General features: G+C 34.6%; 2 protein-coding genes across 2 annotated transcripts in view; one reads left to right on the top strand and one right to left on the bottom strand.

The window, feature by feature from the left end:
* The window catches only part of FGF7 (fibroblast growth factor 7), a 62,125-nt gene extending 48,002 nt beyond the window's left edge, over window positions 1–14,123 (bottom strand). The window contains exons 1-2 of the mRNA XM_057722720.1: window positions 13,894–14,123; window positions 12,741–13,297 (exon numbers count right to left, since the gene is read on the bottom strand). Coding sequence (XP_057578703.1) covers window positions 12,741–13,026 — 286 coding nt within the window. The 5' untranslated portion in view covers window positions 13,027–13,297; window positions 13,894–14,123. The remainder of the gene's footprint in view (window positions 1–12,740; window positions 13,298–13,893) is intronic.
* Window positions 1–17,196, top strand: part of FAM227B (family with sequence similarity 227 member B) — a 170,638-nt gene that overhangs the window by 116,685 nt on the left and 36,757 nt on the right. The window lies entirely within an intron of this gene.

Here is a 17,196-nt window from a genome sequence, read left to right as displayed (position 1 = left end):
GTATAGTGATACATGTGTTAATAACAACAACTGTGCTTTGAAGTTAAACCTCCTCGGGTTCATATGCCAGCTGTGACAGTTGCTAACTATGCAACCAGAGCAAGCTGCCTACCTCTGTGAGCCAAAGCGGCCTCACCTGCAAAATGGGCATAACTCCGCCGGGCACACAGTTAACCACTCAGTCAGTTTACCTCCTAGAGTAGCTATTGCTATGATCCTAAAATAATATTAATCACCTGTATTATAATTATCAGGGGAAAATGTAACTTTGAAATACCTCACTTCCTCCCCTTCAAAGTCCCTTAGTATCTTGGGTTGACTATAAAGAAACTGGAAGTTTTAAAGCAGTATTCTGAATATGAACTTCTTGATCTTTAATATATAATGGTGTTAATCACACAGTGAATTCATCAGGCCTATTATTCAGCATCTACTCTTTGTAAGTTAACTGACTACCCAAATATTTCCAGAAAACAATCAATTATTGCACACAGAGGTTTTTGATATGGTCATTTCAATCATCTGCTAATTTTGAACACCAGTCTTTCTTAATTAAAGTGAAAAACACCTAAATAGGAGGCAAAACAGGCCTATGTATTTTTTATTGAGGTATAGTTGATTTACAATATTATATTAGTTTCAGGTATACAACATAGCGATTCAAAGTTTTTATAGATTATACTCCATTTAGAGTTATTATATAATGTTGGCTATATTCCCTGTGCTGTACAATATATCCTTGTAGCTTATTTATTCTGCACATAGTAGTTTGTACCTCTAAATCTCCTATCCATGTCTTGCCCCTCCTCCTTTCCTCTTCCTGCTGGTAACCACTAGTTTGTTCTCTATAACTGTGAGTCTGTTCCTTTTTTGTTATTGTTATAGTCACATTTGTTTCATTTTTTGGATTCCACATATAATTGGTAACCTATAGTATTTATCTTTCTCTGCCTGACTTATTTCATTAAGAATAATATCCTCCAGCTCCATCCACGTTGTTACAAATGGCAAAATTTCATTCTTTTTCATGGCTGAGTAGTAGTCCGTTGTGTGTATGTGTGTGTGTGTGTGTGTGTGTGTGTGTGTTACATCTTTTTTATCCATTCATGTGTTGATGAACACTTTGATTGCTTTCATATTTTAGCTATTGTAAATAATGCTGCCATGAACATTGGGGCATAGTATCTTTTTGAATTAATGTTTCCGTTTTCTTTGGATGTATACCCAGGAGTGGAATTGCTGTCTCATATGGTAGTTCTATTTTTAGATTTTTGAGGCCCCTCCATGGTGGATGCACCAATTTACATTCCCACCAGCAGTGTACAAGGGCTCCCTTTCTCCACATCCTCTCCAGCATTTGTTATTTGTAGTCTTAGTGATGATAGCCATTCTGAGAGGTGTGAGGTGGTATCTCATTGTGGTAGCCTATGTATAATTTTAAAACTAGAACTTGTATACTAGCAAATTTATCAAGCTGGCCAATTTCCTAAGGGCTTTTTCTTTCATTCTATAAAGTGGGTTAATAGTGTGATTGCAAGCTTACAACAAAGAGGTATTTTGAGGATTAATTAGAATGGAGTGAAGTGTTCTGCACCAATTTCAATACTGATGTATATTTTTAAAGAATTAACATCATTTTAGTAATCTACTTATATTTAGTCACTCAATAAATATGTTCCCAGTTGTACACTGTGCAGTTTTGTGTAGACTAAATTAGATTTATGACAACAGTAACAAAATTTATTTCTACACCATGCAGTAATTTTAATACTAATATTAATGTGAATATTAAGTAGTACTTTAAAACATGGTAAATTTTAGGTCCAAGTACAAACTTAACCATTATATAGATTTGTTTATGCTTATCTTCTTTGGGATGAATTTTTATTCAATATCTGACCAACTTCAAGACAATTAAAAGAAATTTGAAGATCAAATTAGGCCAGAATCTTCTCAGAGTTGACAGCACCTCTGTATGTCTATTAAACATCCAACATTCTTTTATAATGTATTATTTGTAAAGGAAGGGACTTGAGCACAATTTCTCAAAAATAAGGACACATCAGCAGATTTATTTAAGTGGGAAAACACCTCACCTCATTGCCGACTTCATGTTTTAGGGGGAATAAAACTGTACAGCTGCTTGGCTACCGATGTCTTGGTTAAATAGCTGAAACAGGTGATACAACTCCAATAGTAATAAAAGTTGTCTTATCTTAAATAATGTGGCAGATAACCTCCATAATTTTGTCTTTAAACGTTAGACAGAAGCTTCAAAACCATTGTTTCTCTCACTTTTTAGAAACTCTTGTGGGAAAAAAAATCCTCCGTAATGATAAGTTACAGTGATCATTACTGGACAGCTCACTTAAGCAGATTACAATGGTGATCAAAGATTCAAATGGCATTAAAAACAGAAAAATATTCAGTTATCCAGAAAAACAATATTATTCCAATTAGCAGAACTTAAATTATGCCTTCAAAAAAACTTTTCCTTTAAAGGAAATAGACATTTTTAGTAAGCAGAGCAATTAGACAAAGTCAGAAAATTGATAAAGGGCAAATGTTCTTCTCATTTTTTTTAGTAGAAAAAGGAGCTTTACCTTAGTGAGCTTAACATTGATAACTGGAAAGATATTAAATTGCTTTTCATTTCCCAACCTTGCAATACTGTCTTACTACCAAGCATCTAGAAAAAGTATTTCCTCTGAAGGTAATTCATTTGTCTTTTCTCCTTCATCCTGCTCATCCTTCAGGTCGTTTTCTGCCAGAAAAGACCTCCACACCCCCCTCCTCAAGCTGAGTTAGGAAACACCCGAATGTGCTCTAAACTTTCCCCCTCTAACTTGTATTTCACCCTCCACCTCCAACTAATCTGTTAATTCTCTAAATGCATGGACTATGGACTTTTAATTTCTGTAGCTTCAATCTGGCATGGGGAATTAACAAAGAATGAAAAAAAGAAATCACCAGTCTTTCAAAGTTTTGCGGGATGTCTTCATTATTCACACAAACAAGGGAGGAAACTTTTCACTGCCTGCGGTGAACTCCCGCGAGAGCTGCCTCAGTGTGAACCACACTAACCAGGCCTGTGGTCAGAAGTACAGTTAGAGACATCATAAGTCACCAAAAGACTATCTGAGGATCAAGCTACTGGCACTAAAACAAATTAAGAGTACGTTCACCGACTTTGTACTTCTTCCCAGCTCTCTCTTCCTATACACGTCCTGTCCTCTCTTCAACCTTGTCCAAGATCAATTTTATAAGTGCTACTAATAAGTAGGCAGATCTCTACCCCCAAATTATCAGCCCACTGCTTGTTTTCACTAGTATAGCTCATTTAATTCTTAAAGACTTTTCCCCTCTGTGTATCATTTTGATACAGATATTCCTTAAGCCAATATAAACTACAAATTTTTTCTCCATATCGTTTTCACATATAGGAATTAGTTGACAGTCAGATGAAAATAAAAATGAGTGTTGAGGAAGGCTACAGCTTTTCCAGGACTGGTCTTCACCATGCCCTACCGATCACCCTTTTAGTGTCACCAGTGGTACCTGTGCCTACTTAGATTATTGACCTCTACAATAAAACTTTGCCACTCCTCCCTTAAAATTACCTAGAAAAATATTAAGTCTGATAGGTTCTGGAGACCAATACTTTTTCAAAAAATTGAGAATAAAAAAGAAGTGTGAAGTACTTCTGTTTTATGTTAGCAAGATTTTTAATTCTTGTCCACAGTAAATTTTTACAATTTACTAATCTATTTCTTACACATTTAATTTTAAATGTATAAAAACTTAACAGAGAAATATGAGTGACTGTCAATTTGTCTCCCTTCTTCCACCCTTTGCATTGAGCTATCTGCATTGGGAGATAAAAGGGAGAGTAAGACATGATACGTATCTTTCCAGAACTGACATTCTAGTGGCATTGCCAAATGCAAACAGAAAAAACCATAAGACAAGCAAATGTGTTATGTATGACTAGAAAGGCAATTAGTTCTATTTAAAACTTCAAATAAGTGAATTCTTCAAAGGGTTATGAAATTAATTTATTAAATTTGCAGTCCTATCTTCTGTTTAGGCTAAATTTCAAATTTCTAAATAGTCTTTGGCCAGTAACTGAACCTTGTTCTTTATTGATAAAATTGAAATAATTTCAACTTTTGCTCAAACTGCTTTTTTTGAAAAGAAAAACAAAGTTTATTGTTTTTAGATATATAAGATAAGAATTTTTCAGTCATGTTAGAATGCTAAAACATTTTTAGATTACTGCATGGGAAATGTTTTTAGTCAGCTTCTAGGTTGCTCAAATAATAGCTATTGGGCATCATTTCAAATTAGGAGAATGGTTCTTTAAAGCTGCTCAGAACTCAGAAGGAGCTTCAAAGTAGGCTTAAATCTCACTGCAAATCTCTGGATTTCAGTTCAACATTTATACCCAAAATATTACCCTAATAGTCCAAAATTATATGCAGGCTCCTGACTTTGGCACACACTTCTTGGTTCAAGGTCACTCTTAAAACATTGGTTCAGGTCCATTTTATAGCCTTTTTATTTGGACCTAACAACTGAGTGGAAGCTTGGTTTTAGTTCTTCACTACACAAAGACAGATTCCCTAGGCAATATCTCCCCAGTTTCCATTTAGAAATTTAAATGTTTTGCCCAAATCAGGGATGACAGTAGGGAGGGTGGTGGAGGTGGAGGATATGCTCTGTTGTCAAATAAGTCTGGGAAACTATATACGGTCTTCTCCTGGAGTTTTGCAATTCACACTAGTGTAGTATAGGCTCAGAGAATTTTCTGCTGTGAAAAAACCTTGTTCAGCTTTATTTAACCTGATATTTTATAATGAGCCACAGAAACTGTGCTGCAGGAAACACCATTAATATCTTGAGGGACACAACTGTTCTAAGAAACAAAGTCTGGAATTGCTGCGGTAAGAAAAATCTGCAGGCTGACTTGATTCTGAATTTGATTTCAAATCATTTTCTCAACATTACCTACAATTACATCTGAAGTTCAAATAGGCAGATGAAATGGAAAATACTACAGTAGCTTTTAATGGAACATGATAAATATGCTATTTAAGGATGTTGAAATATGCCTCATTTTCCCTTTCTTGTATTAATCAGAAAAATAAACTCAGTTTCAGAATAGTCTGGATGAGCAAAGATTATTATAGCTAAAAGCACAAATTTTCAAACCTCCTATATGAGCAGCATATATAATAATCTATTATCATTTCGACCCCTCTGTACACTATTTTGTTTTAGTTTGTTTTCATCTCAGAAATCCTCCCTCTACCATCTTATCAATCTTATCAATTCCATAAGGGCATCAAAAAATTAGTGGAATAGTGTACATCAACTGTACTTCAATTTTTTTAAAAAATTAGTAGAACTATATTTTATGAGAATCCTTTGTGTTGAAGTCCTCCCTAAACTTAAAATACAAAATTCATAAATTTTTATATAAAGTCCCTTTTCCTTCCCTCTCTCACCTTTTTCTCTCCTGTTTGCAAAAATATTTTCTTCCTTTTTATTCTTAGGACACTAACTAATGGGTCTAAGTACTTGTGGCCACACCAGTAGAAGTGATTGCATTCTGCAGGAAAGTTGACTGGAGCAACTGAAGAATCTCTAGAGACAATTCTCCCCAATATACATCAAACTTCTTTTCTCTGAGAAGGATGTTTTCTGCCTAAAAGGCAAGTCCTACCTGGACATGGATATTGGAAAATTCTCCTCTCTCCTTCCCCACCCTAATCACTTTGCCTTATTGCTATACAAACACAACTGGCTGAATAACTTTAATGATGTTTTGTCAGTAAATTTGGTATGGCCTCTCTGTGTAAGTGAGGTGCAGATATCATCTCAAATACAGGTATCAATCTTGGTCAAGAAACAGTCAAATGTTCAGTGACTTTAATGTGGTTTTCAGAACCATGTGAAAGGCAGACAATTTTTATTTTTCAACCGATTTTTCTTGCAGAAAGATTGGATATGAACCAGGAGGACATTATGCTAAAATGAAATAGGCTAGATACAGAAAGACAAATACTACATGATACAACTTACAGGAAAAATCTAAACTATTAGTATTCTCTCATAGAAGCAGAGTAGAATAAAGGTTGCTAGGGGCTGCAGGGTAGAGGAAACAAGGAGATATTAGTCAAAGGGTACTAAATTTCAGTTGTGCAAGATTAATAAATCCAGGAGATATACTGTACAGTGTAGTGTCTATAGTTTACAGTATTGTATTGTATACTTAAATATGTGCTAAGAGGACAGATCTTATGTTAAGTACTTTTATCACAAATAATAATAATAATAAAAAGAGCAGGAGGAAACTTGGAAGCGAGGGGTATGTTTATGGCATAGATTATGGTGATATATACTTGTCTCTGAATTCAAGTTGTATACATTAAATAAGTACAGCTTCTTGTATGTCAATCATACCTCAATGAATTTTTTTAAAGAAAGATTGGATATGGTTTAGGAAAAGGAGGAATTCATATGGAAGCCCTTTTCATTTAATGTCATTTTTTCTCAATATTACTTAGATATACACAATTCCTGCTCTTTTTCTATATGCCATATATAAAATTAAAACATAGAAAAGTATTATATTCCAGTAGTGATGTAGAAGAAGTTACTGCACTACCATAAATTCTTTGATACCAAGGAAGAAAGCTGGGATCTTCAGAAAAGAAAGCTTTGCCTTAATCCCCAACTTACAAAGAGAACAAACTTCTAGGTTCATAACCTTCCACTAATCTGGATAGACCCTCTAGGCTTATGGTTTCTTCCCTGTTGGATTTTCTAGACTAGAGTTTGTCTCTTTAAATCACTGCTTTTGTGAGGTGCCCATAGGAGGTGAAACTCTAATCTGGGGGCATCTGGGTTCATAATCATAAGTGGCTCATTTAAGTGCCTTGTAAGCTGGCATTGATGCCTGTACTCCAGGTTCCCTGTTGCAGCACCACTTGAAAGTGTCAGAAGGGAGTCAGACCTGCCTGTCATTATGAAACCGTGGCACTGGACCTATTTTTTCCCAGCAATGAACTCATTCACCAAAGATGCCTTCTTAAATAGTAGCTACAGAGCTGTCATCACATGCATTTCTAAGCCAGTTCACAAATGTTGGAGCCACTAAGATTTGTCAGAAAGGTCGAATGGACCCAGAAGAACTTCCTTGGTGCATAATTCAGAGATTCATTCCTGATAAGCCCATTCCAAACTCCTCCAGGGTAGAAGTAAACTCTGGAGCCCTCTAAAGCTTCCAAAACATTCCCAAGAAACCCGAGAGAATCCTGCTGAATTAGAAGCCTTATCTCATTAGTGGTTTTCAACCTTAGCTGCACATTAGAATCACCAGAGAGCTTTAAACAAACACTGATGCTGGGTCCTTCCTGCCTTCACAAGACTCTGATTTAACTGAGCTGTGGTTTCCCCAGTAATCTAATGTGATCCCCTTAGTCTCAGCTTTGGAGCCATGTCAGAATTATCCTAGGAGCTTTTAAAATTCCCGATGCCCAGGCTGTACCCCAAATAAATTTAATGAGAATCTTTGTGGGTGAAACCTGGTATCAGTATATTTTAAAGTTTCACAACTGATTGCTATATTTAGCCAAGGCTAAGAAAGAGAAAAGTGTAGGAAAGGAATCCCTTCTGTATATCTAAAAGCTGGCTTCTTGCATCCTCTTCAATTCACTCGGGTCTCTGAAAGGTCTAAAACTATAGGCTGAAGAGTTGTAATACAACTGAGTCACAAGGTAAAATACATGATCAGACGCTCTGGGTTAATATAGAAACAAAAGTGATGGTTGGTTCAGATGACAATTTACAAAATGAACAAGAGATGCACCTGTGGTGATAAGCTGTTATTAGCACTTAATAAGTGCCAGGCACTGGTATTAGCCTAAAAAAGAGGAAGACCATAAAAATGAAAAATTATTCTTAATATTAGCATTTTCAAAGAATAGCTAATATTTTTAAATCTAGCTATTTCCAAATAGCTAGCATTTCCAAATCTTCCATAATTCAAAGCCTTGACAACTTACTTAAGGAAACGCAGCTCACCAGTTCTACAGGATTCCATTTTGTCAGTAATTCTGTGATTTTGGTTCAATTCCATAGATATGTTCCTCGTTGTCTATTTTTTTTAAAGACAGGGTTGTCATGATTTTCTGATTTTTTATTTTGATAGTGTGTATAACTTGCTAAGAACTCTTTGGAGCATAAGCAAGTTTACCCTCTTTATATTTAGAGGTGATACATATATCTGTTAGCTACTAGCAAAGATTCTTATTGAGCAGGAGCTTATCCAAAGAATTGTTGACGATTGAGTCGCTGAAGATTTTGTGGTCAAAGTCAAATCCAACAACAGTGTGTTTATTTGCGTTTTGCCAATTGTTAGGCCATATCCCGTCACAGTCTAACAATCCAAAGGAGAATATTGCCAAATCATTGGCCAGTTTTCAGAATGGCTGACCCTTTTCTTGCTGTGGAACTTACAATGCTTAATTACAACAAGCGAGGCATACTTTTTCTTGAATCAGCAGCTTATGGCAATTAAGGATTTCTTCTCAAAAGGAACAGGAAGAGAAAAACTTTTTAGTAATTGGATGCCGAAAGCAAGAAAACCCTCCTGAGGGACGGAGCTCTCCGAGTCCACATCTGTCTCTCAGGGCAGTTGCCCGTTGCCCAGCGCACTGCCGCTGTCTCTCACTCGGCACCTCGGCTCCCGGCTTAAACAGCAGGGTCGTTTGTGTCAGGTGTGGAGTGATTGCCTCTGTCTGCGGATAGGTTGCCTGGTCCACTTATCTAAATTCACCCTCTGGCCTTGTCCCCACGGGGAAAGCTCTGACAACAGCAGTGGAAGTATTGACCATGCATTGCCAGTCTTTTTGTGATATTATTAATGTTTTCCTTCTGCAGAGAACGTGGATATTTATTTCATTTTGGAGGGGCATTTTATGCTTTTATTATCCTTGCTATTAGTTCAGGTTAGGTTCTCGTTTCATTGCTTAGAAACCTGCTAAAAGGCTACATGCGGCACCACCAGAGAACAAGTTGAGAGGAGAGGTTTTCTTGCCTCTGGGTTAAGAGTAGTGTGGGATCTCAGGACCAGTTCTCCAGTGATAGCTTCTCTCCCCTCTAGAGTCAGAAATGCAGTTCAGCATCTCTTGGCCTCTTATGAATTCCACTTTTACATAATCGGGTCTTGCTTACATGGCTGCTAATACAAGTCTTGTTTCTGTTGGGTTCCTTGGTACATTTTTTTCTGACATATATTCATTCATATCTAGATTTAAAATATTTCACAAGACAGCACTATAATTAAGACTGAAGTGAGATCCTTACAACCCAGGGTAGCTTAAGTAATTTTTTAATCCCCTAAAGATGTGAGACATGAGCCACCTCCATATCACTCCCATTCTCTTCCTCCAGGCCCTCCAGTCACCTGCCCCAGCCCAACACCTTTTGGAAGTAGAATTATACACCCAGATTTTTCATCTCACCTACCTATTCCAATCCATTATGTTAGCAATATCTTATAAACCACATTCCTATGAGGGAGCAATGCTTCTGCTGGTGAAGTAAGCAGTGCTTCAAGATCCATTTAACATCTTCAGGTCACTTTCCCTTTCATTCAAAGCAAAGTCATAAGAATGGGCTGGGACTTTCTTATGGTAACCCAGAGAAAAACTCTTTCATGTAGCTGACATATAACTTTTCATGCAAAATTTTATCATCCAAGACATTTAAATCTATGCCATCTTAAAAGGCCTCCAAAGAAGGATGTTTAACAACCTGTGAACGAATTTAAGACATCAGAACATCGAAAATGAAATTCAAAGTTTAATTTTAACCTTTACTACTTTCTGAACTCTGCTGAGTTCCAATCTAGTAGACAATCCAACTACCTTTTACTTTCTCATTCTTACGAAAATACGAAAGAAGCATCTTTTGTTTTTTGTCCATTAATTCAATTAGGCATTGAGGAATGTAAACGATCTACATGTTTTATAATTTCAGTTTTTTGTTTTCTTTGACTTTTTAAACAAATTCTTTGAACACTTTCTTTGTACCTGGATTTCTTTGTACCTGGATACAGTAGCTTCAGCTACACATACGACAGTTTGTATGTTTTATATATGAGGCATTCAATTTTAAAATTATAAGGCTGCCCCTTATATAATAGGAAATGACTATCAGAATTCTCTTCTATGTTATTCTCCATATATTTTTCAATGGAGTGCCTTAGGATTTCCTATAGACAACAGTGAATTAGTCTCCATGGAGAAGGCTGTCAGGCTTCATCTTCAATAGGATAGCAGCACAGCTTGACAACAATTTGGGGGGTTACTGAAATGATCCCAATGTAAGTTTCCCTTTCCAGGAGAATTTACCATATTAAGAAAGTATCTAGACTACATATACAGTCTATGAAAAAGCTTATAAAAGTGAAGATTATTCATATAATATATACTGTGTCTTTTAGTACATTGATATTGTGATCTAATTTATAATGATATAAAATGACTTTCTTTCCTTTTCTTCCTTCTTCCTTTCTTCCTTCTCTCCTTCCTTCTTTCTTTCTTCCCTTTCTTTCTTCCTTCCTTCCTTTTTTTACTGTAGAATTTGTGTTAGAAGAGAAATTGTGTACCAAGTTGGCTTTATGGTTAGTCAAGGTCAGTGCTAAATTGTATTTCAAACTATAAAAAACTTTAGCATTTTGTGTGTGTGTTAAAATACCTGAGTTTCATGGTTTCAAGAAATTTTGATACAAAATAAAACATATACATCTGAATGAATTCCAATTGTAGATATTCCAATTGATCCCAAATAATTATGAATATTATTCACTTTCACTGGATTTTACATCTAATTTTTCACTTTTTCAATACTCGGTAAAAGCATTCAAAAGGAATTAGTCAGCATATGGAAGAATTCTACAGTGTTTAGGTTCAATAACCTTATTACTACAATTTGAAATTAGTTCTGACAGCTCAACTTATTGAGATAATATTCACTTTCATCTCACTCAATGTGTGTGGTAATTATATGAGTACTTAGATTGTTCACATTTATGTTATATATTCTGAGGCTTAGAATAAAATAGACTGTAAGAACTAGAAGGTATATTGGAGATCATCTGTACATATCCCACATCTTACAGATTTAAAAAAAAATGAGAATTGGAAAAAGTAAGAAATTGTTCCAAAGTCATTCACAGACAAGGATTTTACCTGTCATAATTTCCACCTGGGCTCTGTTTCCGCCACCAAGTTCTGTTATCCATTATAAATCTCAATAACTTTTAAATGAATTTATTTATTGATGTGAGCCAAATTCTGTTGCTCACATAGAGGTAGCTATCCACAAAACTTTCCTCCAGATAGTTATTTCCTCAGCTAAACTTTAGTGTAATCAGTACAATATTCTAGAACTAGCGTGATAACATTACTAGTAGAGGTAATAATAAAACCATACTGTTAGCAATCCATTAAAATGGTCTTAACATTCTATATCAATTATAGTTTAAAAAGCGGATTCTCTCATTTTCATATTGGAAGTGTAATTCCCCATATTCCCACATGGGTTCATTAGTTTAGAAGCCTAAAAGCCATTTTTTAAGCAAGCAGCAGAAGTTTTAAATATTCACTATAAGCCTGGCAGTGTTGCTAGGCAAATGTTTACACCATCAGCCAATGCATTTTTTTTTTATTGACTTTAACATATATAATATTATAAAATGATATGATAACATTTTTCAAGTGCTAGTTATACAAACAAAATTTCCTTGCACTCAGGGATTTTAAATTCTTAATGTATATGTTCAGGTGTGTATTGATATTTTATACCCCATAAAATTTAATACTTTTGAAATTGATTACTAATCATAACTGCTAAATGATAAATCCATCCCTGATATATCAGCATGAAAAGAATAACTGATTCTTGAGGAAAACGTAAGGAAAATGTAATCATTTACATTTAAATCATGGAATTAACATCTCTTCCAACTCACTTTTATTTCCTCCTTCACATTTACATTTCTCTTTAAGTAACATGGAACCTTTATGGCATAGAATATTAGATAAAGAAAATATTAGAAGGAACCTATTTTTGTGCCTAGGTAAATTCTTAAGCAATCAAATACAAGCTCATTAAGACATGAACAGATGAGGATACTACAGATTCCCTTCTGTTTTAAAACTATATACAACTGCACAAGTCACTGAATGCATTTTTTAGTACAATTCAGTATTTCACACCATGGAAATATTTTTTCAAGGGAAATCAAATCATTCAAAAAAGTTATCTATTCCTCAGACTAATGGTAAGTCATTTTTGGTGAGCATTTACTGAGTACTGTGAAGAGTTCCTAATGAGTTTTGCTAGAAAACAATAAATCACATTTCAGTATGAATAATAGCATTTACATTTTGCTTAACATATGAGCATTTTGAGCTTAGGACATGGAAAACATATTTTCAGATCAGCTTGGGTTGTCAGCTTCAACTGGAATATTAGTAGCTTTGCCCTATTCCAGGAGATATTTTTAGGAACATAGTTTCAGTATCCCGATTTAGAATCAATAGAAAATTATATTTAATATTTTTTCAAAAAAAAGGAAACTGATAAAACCTGTCACTTGAAAATTCATCCTTTCAGAGATTGCTAAATTCATAAGCTGTGTTGTAAATAAAAAAAAAATTACTTACTGTAATTATTCTTCATCTCTTGGGTCCCTTTGACTTTGCCTCGTTTATCAATCCTCAGATACCACTGTGTTCGACAGAAGAGTCTTCTCACTCTTATATCCCCTCCTTCCATGTAATCATAACTTCTTGTGTGTCGCTCGGGGCTGGAACAGTTCACATTTGCAGCCATTTGCTCTGGAGTCATGTCATTGCAAGCTAAAGATATGGTGCCCACTAGACAGATAATGTGGAAGCATGATCTGTAGAGCAAACTTGGCAGGATCCATGTCAGTATCCATTTGCGCATTATAGTATAGTGCCCCGGGTGTTCATGAATAACATAATGAAAATTAAATCTTGAGTTGATGGTTGCTCCTAGGTCATTGACCTCTTCCTATCTGTGAACTGTACACTGATTTAAAAAAAAAAGTAGTTGCACTCTCCAAATTGTTAGCCTTATCCTTTTAATTCTTGATAACAATATAGGATTCCTCCTTAAATAGCTCTCTGTTGGTATATCCTTATAAAAACAGGTTGTAATAAGCTCAGTTGCTGCGATGCTGTTTGCTACTGGACTTCTGTTTGCAATGAGAGATTAAGAATGGGGAGGGAGGAGAGAGAAGAAGATGAAAAGTTATATGTATAAATTTCAGTGTGTAAATACTATTATAGCATACTGTGTGATTCATACTGTGAAGGTACATTTAAAACAGCTTTCACAGAGGATGTCAAGTCTTTACCGTTCTATATGTAGGTTTACAAAAGTTATGCATTGGTAGAGACAAATCGGAATATGACTGTATCATTCATTCCAGTTCCTATTTGAGAAGAAACATCCTGCAATTAGAGCTATCGATTTAAACTAAGTTCTAAAATTACTATTGACAAAATATAAATGCTTTTCCCTAGATTTCTTTATTATATTCTTTCACGTTTGTGGTTTGTCAGTTATTTTCTCCTGAACTGCCCACATTTCTCTAGTTAAAGGTCAGTGTTGCTCTGGAGAATTTCAATCTTATCTTTATGTAAGTTCTAAAGCAGAATTACTCTAGATAATCACACAGCTCAAAAATCTAGTAATTTTACTTTTCCCCTCAGTACTAAAGCCAGAAAAAGAGAAAAACTACTAACAAATATTCAGCATTATTTTTAAAGACAAACAACAGTCACTTACTTGTTCTGTTGATAACAGCTGGATGCACAAGAATTCCATGTCTGTTGTCTGCCCTCTGCGACTTGAGCCTCTCTACTGTAGCTACAAACTATTTCTCAGCTGAGAAATTCTCCAGCAGAATCATAATTGTTTCCATAAATCAACAGGCCAGAGGATTTTCTCTGTGTGTGTGAGCGCGTGTGAGCTTGTGTGTGTGTGTGTGCAGCCTTTTATTCAGGGCTTTTCGATAAATACCTTTGCTGACCTCATTGGAAGCAATTAAAACTTAACCAGTGAGCTGTTCGTTGAATACAACAGTGAGAATAAAGGAGGCTTGTATAGTATTCATTCAATGGTCATGAGAGGGAGCTATGACCATGGTTTATGCTCAGATCTACAAATGGGTACCTCCTTTGTAGAAACAAATCTCTGATTCTGAAGCAATTAGAAGGGGAAAGGGGATTTTTTAGATTGTCTTATAACATAGAAGTTATATATAAGTTGAAAATATTCCTTTGAACATATATATAAGAGGGATTTTTTAATAGGAAAGCTTTTACATAGCTTTATGATGCAGGCATTTCTACTGTAACTCCTTTGTGTTCAGAATGTTAGAATGAAACTGCTAATGTGTATTAATTCACCTCTTAGTGTCTTCAAGAATGATTATAGCTGAGTTAGGGGTATATCTCTTCATACAGAAATATTTCAGCATTGCATGAGTATAATTCTATATCTTATGTTACTAGACTGAGAGTAAGAATAATAATGTTCTTATTTGAGTTGGGCCACTCATTACCAGTATGACCTGGGCAAGTCACCTGACAATCTGAATCTCAGCTGCTATATTTGTAAAATTAGTCTAGATGATTCCATGGTGCTTTGTAGTTTTAAAACTCTGTGACTTGTTGCTTACACCAACTACTAAGATAAGGAAGAGGATACATACTTTTAAAAGTATTATTCTTAAAAGTTAAAAATAAATAAAAGTTTATATGGTATTATATTGGTTATCAATGTTTGACTCTTGCCCTCAATAAGGTTAATGCAATAAATAAATGTTAATTTAAGGATGGAATTTTAAGAGATATAACTCATGTAAATAAGAGAATGCTCTTTTGCTTTCCAACGTGAGTTATTCTTCCCTTTATTTCCTGTTCTAGCATGTATATAGTAGCATTCTAGTGTTTTATTAGATATTTGTTGCAAAATAATTGCATTGTTAATCTAAATCAGTATTTAGAAATACATATTAAAATTCTCTTTCCCATGTTAATACCCTCAACACACACACACACACACACACACACACACACACACACACACACACTGCACTTGAAATGCACTACTTTACCACCAGGTGGTGCATGCAGACCAAATAGGAAAAGAAAATTAAGTACATTCAGTTGTATTATAATTTATGGGATTTCCCTTTGTGTCTATGCTTTTGGGGAACAGAATCAAGTTTAAACATGCATAGTTTAAACATACTCAGATACTCTTTAGGCACCAAATATAACATTTCTAAGTTTATTAGAGCAGAAGAGGATGCCCCTTCTATAATTGCCTCTGTTGAAAACTAGATGGCTACAAAAATATTCCATCATGTATTTCTCTAAAGGGAAGAAAAGGAGAAAAAAAGAAAGTGTGATGCTACTGTGAGCTGAATAATACCTCCATTAGTTTTGTAGGCAACAATAATGAGCAGGATCAGAATTCCTAAGATTTGGATATTTCTTCTAAAGAAATGAAAATTATTAGATCACATGTAAAGATATTCAAAAGCTACTAAATTCATCTGTTCCACATTGACCCCACAGATTTTATACTAAGAAGTGAATAGATCAGAAGTCAAAAATTGCTAATTAAATGCTCAAGACTTAAATTTAAAAATGGATTGTTTTTTGATAAAAAGTGCCTAGTGCCTTTTTAAAATCTGCTATATAGGGTTAATTGTAAAATTGGAAACAAAGTATGAAATTGTATGCACTCTTAAGTTCATTAGATGGCATTGTACTTTATGATTTGAAAGTATGATACCAGTAATATTAATGAATGGATTAAATCTCAACAAGGGAACTATATTTACATCCTTTGGTTATCAGTTTACATAATGGAGAATAATTAATTCAAGATGGATCTACAACCTGTTTCACTACCACTGCAGCTGTAATGAAGAGCCTCACTTAGCCCTTACTGTATTTCAAGAGGGATTCTCCAGAAACAAGAGTAACTTAGATATCTCTAGATGGGGTAACCCTCTGGGTTTTTTTAAGTTCTTACTAGTGATAACATTGACAAGTATTTATTGCTCTTGTTTTAATGTACATATAATGATAGGCTAAGCACAAAAAATACTTTGCAGAAGTGTCTCTTTTGTTTTTTCCAGATTGAGTTAACTTCATTTTTAATTGGAAACACCTCCATCTCTTGAGCTTTAAATTTATAAAACAAAGGATTAAATTTGTAAAACAAGGGATTCTTGCATCTATTGCTAAAAATTGCTTTTTTAAAAAAAATGTCTTTAGTAAGTAAAGATTAGCACCTGGGTTCTTCAAAAAGAAACAATGCCTAATACTTGTCTAGTTTGATTTGGCGATAGAATATATGAAAATAATACAAAGAATGTATTTCAGTGAATATCGTAAAAACATAGGCAGTTGTTAAAGTAATGATTAACCACCTAGTTTTGCTTAAGCAACTTCCATTATATCCCTACTTCATGAAGAGGTAAATGATAGAAAATAATTTTGTTTAATGAATTTTGCATTTCAGTCATTAACTTTAAACCTATGCCACATTCATAATCATGTATAATGTAATCAGTAGAAGGCAACATCATTACATATTTTCATCACTTTACATTTTTACATCCTATCCTGTTCCTCATCCTCCTAGTTTCTATCCTCTCCCTGAAATATGGGTAATCATGTGTTATTAGTTTCTGATGTATCTTTCCAGTTTCCTATATATATATAGGCAAATTGAACACATATGTGTGTGTATACATTTGTTTACTTTTTCTCTTTTTATAAAAGCGGTAGCATATCTTATGCAATGTTCTACATGTTGCATTTTTTACTTAATAAAAATAGAAAATCTTCCCATCTCAGTATTTAGGAAGTTGCCTCACTTTTTTACAGCTGTATAGTACTCCATTGAGTGAGCATAGCACAACGTATTTGACTAGCTTCCTATTGCTGAACATTTAATTTTTTCCCAGTCTTCTTCTATTACAAAAATAGAACTGCTTCAATGAATAAAGTTATATCATTTTTGACTGTGCAAGTAGGATTCATTTCCAGAGTTTGTCTGGGTCAAATG

Source organism: Hippopotamus amphibius, chromosome 2, assembly GCF_030028045.1.
Source record: "Hippopotamus amphibius kiboko isolate mHipAmp2 chromosome 2, mHipAmp2.hap2, whole genome shotgun sequence".
NCBI classification, from domain to species: domain Eukaryota; kingdom Metazoa; phylum Chordata; class Mammalia; order Artiodactyla; family Hippopotamidae; genus Hippopotamus; species Hippopotamus amphibius.
This window is presented reverse-complemented; position numbering and strand designations above follow the sequence as displayed.